The sequence below is a fragment of the Mercenaria mercenaria genome, chromosome 9 (genome assembly GCF_021730395.1).
Source record: "Mercenaria mercenaria strain notata chromosome 9, MADL_Memer_1, whole genome shotgun sequence".
Classification (NCBI taxonomy): Eukaryota; Metazoa; Mollusca; class Bivalvia; order Venerida; family Veneridae; genus Mercenaria; species Mercenaria mercenaria.
In genome coordinates, this window is record NC_069369.1 from 26222158 (window position 1) to 26228076 (window position 5919).

At 35.8% G+C, this 5919-nt stretch overlaps 1 protein-coding gene across 1 annotated transcript; it reads left to right on the forward strand.

Moving 5' to 3' along the window:
- Positions 1–220: 220 nt before the first annotated feature.
- On the forward strand, positions 221–3789 carry LOC123546058 (carotenoid-cleaving dioxygenase, mitochondrial-like). Its single transcript, XM_045332245.2, has 2 exons — positions 221–280; positions 1877–3789. The coding sequence occupies exons 1-2, from the start codon at positions 221–223 to the stop codon at positions 3272–3274; spliced, it is 1458 nt and encodes a 485-aa protein (XP_045188180.2). The 3' UTR covers positions 3275–3789.
- Positions 3790–5919: the final 2130 nt, after the last annotated feature.

The following is a 5919-nucleotide window of genomic DNA, read 5'->3' on the forward strand; positions in this document are numbered from 1 at the left end:
TGAATGAAAGGTCAGTCAGAAACCACAAGCATGAAATAGTATATTGCTGACCTGTCACGCTCTTCGATCTAAGCGGTATAAATACAACCCGAACAGTAACAATAAGTATATCTAGAAAAAAATGGTGTTCCTATCTTGTTCTCTAATTTTGTGTCTGCTCCAAAGCTCAGCATTTGGCGATGTTGGGTTCGACATGTTTTTCAAGACCAATTTAGATGAAATGTCGGATTCTCCGATCGTGTTTGATAAACCTTTGCCACCATGGTTACGAGGAAGTCTGGTAAGGCGTTATATTTATTAGCATATAATTCATTTACTAGTTCGGGTATAAACGAAGCACTAATTCTGCAGACTTGAGGCTGGTTATTTCATTTGTATGAAGGAAATGTGACATAACTGGTTTATGCTTAAGTCGGCCAGTACATTATCTTGTAAAAATCGGTTTGAAACATAAAACTAAGTATGTAAAGTAAATTATACCAATAATCGGTGATAAAGTCTATAAACTGTAGTTATTGAAAGAAAAGATACGTTAAAATTATGTCATTCGCTCAACAGTTATTTAAAGTTAAACGAGAATTTTTAGTTTTGCATATAAAATCAGATAAAGTCACTTAAGAATGGTTGATCCTTCCCCATTGAGCATGCCCATATTGGATAAAAGGTACTGAATAAAGGCCGATTTAAAAATTTGAACGACGTCAGTTCTTGTTCGTGATATTATTGTTATGTGTGTAAAAAGCAAATGTTTCCACGCCTTCTTCACTATCTCACCATTTGAATGTTTTTATTTTAACAAATTAAAAAAGCGATGGTCCAATATCAGCAATATATCGACTTGTTACTGATGGGCAACCAAATATCTGTCCGATATACAAATAATATAGGTCCGGAGATGGCTAGATATAGGTTCATTGGTAAGGCCCGAAATCAGTTTTGTATTCCGTAAAGGCATGTCAAATAATTGCCGGTAACGGTATTTACGCGTTTATCGATCCGTTATTTAAGTCCGATTCGAATTTCAGCAAAGGTTTCACGCATGTGCACTGCAGCGCAAATACGCTTTTAAAAATGAGCATATAGAACACCTCATGAATAAATAACCTTGTCGGAAAAGTTACATTTGACACAAGGAAAAATGTAAATAAATACTTCTTATCTGACTGGTCTTAAAGATCAAAAAAGTCCTGGTAATTTTAAAGTATAAATAACTGGTCACCAACCTTTTTGTCTATTTAATAAAATATTCAGACAATGTTAGCAAGGCTATAAACAAGTCTGGAAATGAAACATTTCACTGGAAAATGAATGATTCATAATTTATGTCTAAGGACATCGAAATACTATATTATGGTTATATTATTATAGATTTGGGCTGTCTCTTTCATTCTTTTGTTATCTCCAACACTAAAGCTAAATGAAACTTCTTTCAATCTTAATTTCTCTCGGGTTATTTTTCTGAATTTTGAACCTTGTCAAGTGATACATGTAGAGGAATATTTTTATAGATCTATATACATCATTCTGCAATTGCCGTAGCATGGTACAATATTTGATACCAATGCTAACAATTACACAAAAAAGTCATTAAAAGAGGTTCAAATAAAAATTAAATTACGGTAAAATAATAACATCAGTAATAGTAGAAGGAAGCTTTCTGTGGTTAGCATACTTAAATAATCTGATATCATCATCAGAAAATGACTGAGTTGCCGTGAAGCGTTTTTACTGATATACGCATATTTGTACATGAACAAATAAATGACTCGATACTTTCAGTTTTATTAGACTCTATGGGGTGTTCCTCGACAAGCAACAGTTTACACGTTTCCTGGTGATTATCTTATGTCAAAACAAATTTGTAATTTTATTGCAGATAAGAAACGGAATCGGGAGGTTCGAGATGGGAAGCCGCCATGTAACCACGGCCTTGGACGCATACGCTAAACTATCAAAATGGACGTTTACCAACAACAGTCTAACACAAACTGCCCGTTTCTCAACCAAGTTTGTACAGTCTGACTCGTATAAGAAGTCCGTCGCAGCTGGAGATATAATGCCATATATGATGCTTGCCGCTACAGACCCTCCTTTCGCCCCCTGGCAAACAATGGAGTCGATGTTTTACGGAGCCGACAACATGAACGTTAACGTCTTCAATTACGGTGGAAGCGGAAATAACAGTGAAGGTTACGTTATTACCAGCGACTTTTGGAACTCTTACGGAATAGATCCTCATACCTTGGGCACACTGAAACCAATCAAGCCGCCGGTTCCCGGTGCACCTACATATGATAAAATGATTGTCCTAGGCTGTTCACACTCGCTTCCAGAGCACGGTACCAGCAACCATATCACTTTCGTCTCTCTTGCAAGCGCCATCCCAGGACTCAAAAGTAAATACGTGTTTTACAGAGCAACTTCAGATGAAGGAAGGGAAAAAATTGCAGAGATAGAAGTTGACAAAATATCGTACATTCATTCATTCGCCTTGACGAAGAACTATATGATACTTGTGGCGTCGCCGTTATTCATCGACCCCACGAGAATTTTCCGTACATTGTCACCAGAAGACGCAATGGCATGGGAACCAAACACAGGTGTACAATTCCACACTGTGAACCTCAAAACCGGTTTTGTAGATACATTTGTAACAGAGAATTTTTTCTTTTTGCATCACATAAATTCATTTGAAAACGAGTTTGGAGAGCTTGCCATAGACTTAGTTACGTATAAAAATGGTAATGCTATGGCTATAATGGACCTGAAAAATCTGATAAATGCGACTACCAGGTCAATGTTTAAACCCCCATTAATTAAGAGATACACATTAAACATGCAACGGAGGACCATTAACATAAATACCTTTGATAATCTAACACCCAACCTTCCCTACGCCGCCACATTGGACTTCCCAACAATAAACGAAAATTACAGATTTGAAAAGTATTGTTACGTCTACGGAGTAGTATACGCTGTAAATGGCTCGGACTTCTTAGACATGGCGTTAGTGAAAAAGGACCTTTGCACCGGAAAAACGGACAAAGCTTGGTATAAGAAAGGCAGCTATTTTAACGAAGCATTTTTCGTGCCACGCCCTGGGGGTAAGGAGGAGGATGACGGAGTGCTGCTTGTAGATATTCTGGACACAGTAACAAAGGAATCTGCTATGGTTATCTTTGATGCAAAAACTTTGCAAATCAGTAATAGCGCCCTTTTGCCGACAAATAACCCATTCGGAACACACGGACGATTTTTTCCTGATATTGTGTGAGAACTTGTTCCACGTTAGTTACGTAGTTTTTTTACAAACCATCTTATAACAACAAAAAAACATCGTTGTTTCCATTAACATTACAGAATTTCATAATCGTTTGCAGACGCTGATATAATGTACCACAAATTATTCAAAGCATATTTTAACAAAAGCTTGTTGTTAACTACATACATAAAGCAAATCAGAACGGTTGCATATTTTAACGATAAATTGTTCAACACAAACTACGGTATTATTCTTGTAACAAAATGTAACTGTGACCGCGTTGTTCCTATAATTAAGCATAGTTATAGCTGCAGATTGGTCCGAAATTATTCAGTATTTCACCGTGTTTGCAGATTTTCTTGTGACGTGTTTGCTGACGTTTATATATATAACATTTATCAACATAAATATCTTTTTAAAAGCTTAAGAGATGCTGATCCGATCAACTGACGTACTGTTTTCATAGGCATTCAAATTACATATAGGGTACATAACATAATCATTTTGTGCAATTTCAATGTTTGTTCAAGAAAATTATGACCGTCTCGTAACGTTATAAGCTAAGATGTGCAGTACTGATTTTGATCAAAATGCGAAGTGAAAAGCTTCAATATGCAGATGTGATTTGTATAAGAATAAAAGTGTCATTTCTGATATGTTCTTGATATAATGTGAATTAGACTTTTGTGTTGTTGTGTCGGGTTTTTAAACTACAGCCCTTCAGTAAGCCAGTGGGACGGCTTCCTAGTATGAAATAATTCTCCTAACCTAGCGAGGTTTCAACCCCACAACGGTGAGTGGCAATGGCAATTTTTGAGACACTTGACACTCGTTAACAAATGCCATAAAACTGTATAATGGAATGTGGTTAGTTGTTATTTAAGTAAATTTCGTCCGAGGTATAATATACTGACGATTTTTGATTTAATTCCGAGGCCAGTTTTACAAAACTTGGTCTAAAAACTGAAATTCTATACTATGCAGTTCTTTGTCGCTAACTACAAATGCCATTTCAATACTAGCTTCCTAGTACTAGTGTCTCGTTAGAGCTCAAATTTACGATGCCTAGTTTCGACGCATAAAAATCTACATGCTGGTCCATTTATTTGTTGACGGACTGCTAAAAAACATGTCTTAAACCATGGTCATCGTTGTGTGTTTTATGAACAGGGGTGAAATTTGACCTTTTTCAAAACCATGAACAGAGGTGTAACTTTCATTAGAATCATCAAAAAAAAATCACCAAAATAAGTCTGGTTTGTTCTGGTTAAATGAAACTGCCTATTCCTCTGGGAAGAAATGCGACCTTGATATTTATGATAGATGACTAACATTTCTGCCAACTATCTCTAAAACCAATTTGTAGAACCAGTAGTTAACATGTAATCATACTACAGAAATTAAGAACAAATCACTTCCCCATCGCCTTAAAAAACTTAAATCTTTTATTTTTCAGTCTGTTGACTGTTAAGACTTTTCATAAAAATAATGGTAGACTCTATCCGATAGAAATAACAAAACTAAAAAAAAACAATTTGTTAGGAAGGAATAAGTGTACCTGAAGATTCAACCTAGGATTTCATCCTAAAGTGCAAAGTTCTAGGCAATAACTGTTGGAATATCCTGTTGCAACTCTGTTGTAAATTCACTGTATCGAATAAAATATGCATTTAAAAAGACAAGGATTTATTATAAGTTGTGCACCAGCAGATTTGATATCGGATTCAAACAGTAAAAGCTCTTGTATTTTACATAAAATGGACAATATCTGTTGTATCAGAATAGTAACCAGATTTCAACATTAAGGAAGATTTACTCCTTCACTTTAAGCCATCCTTCATGAAGCAGTGTTCCGAGATAGCGTGCCACTACAAACCTTTCCTCCACAAGTAACGTTTTAATCATGTCGTCATAGATAACAATTCTAACATTTGTAAGAATATATGTATACCCACTTCAACAATTTCTTGAATAGACTGCTTGATGATCAAGCTTGATTTGCTGGAAGACATAAAACAAGAGGGTCATGATGACCCTATATCGCTCACTTGTTAAACTTGGCTTTGGAATCATAAAGATAAATATTCTGACCAAATTTCATGAAGATAGGATCATAAATGCGGCCTCTATCGTGTTAAGAAGCTTTTCCTTTTAATTGACTGGTGACATAGTTTTTGACCCGGTTTCGAACTTGGCTAGGAATAATCAAGATAACATGAACATTCTCACAGTTTCATGAAGATAGGGTCGTAAATATGGTCTCTGTGTTTGTTTAACAAACACTTTTGATTTCAGCGGATGACCTAGTTTTTGACTCCACATGACCCAGTTTCGAACTTGGCCTTGGAATCATCAAGAGAAACATTATGACCAAGTTTAATGAAGATAGGGCCATAAATATGGCCTAAAGCTTTTCCTTTGATTTGACTGGGTGACCTACTTTATGACCCCATATGACCCAATTTTAAGTTTAGAATAGAATTCATCAAGATAAACATTCTTGCCAAGTTTCATGAAGATAGGATCATAAATGTGGCCTCTAGGTTGTTAACAAGTTTTTCCTTTGCTTTGACTTGGTGACCTAGGTTTTGACACATGACCCAGTTGAGATCATCAAGATAAACATTCTCTGCAAGTTCGTATCAATTATAGCATAA

Bases quoted from the DNA above. Each gene is read 5' to 3' on its own strand.
- LOC123546058 (XM_045332245.2), top strand. From the start codon at position 221: ATGTCGGATTCTCCGATCGTGTTTGATAAACCTTTGCCACCATGGTTA. The intron at 281-1,876 runs GTAAGGCGTTAT...ATTTTATTGCAG, and splicing joins CATGGTTACGAGGAAGTCTG to ATAAGAAACGGAATCGGGAG.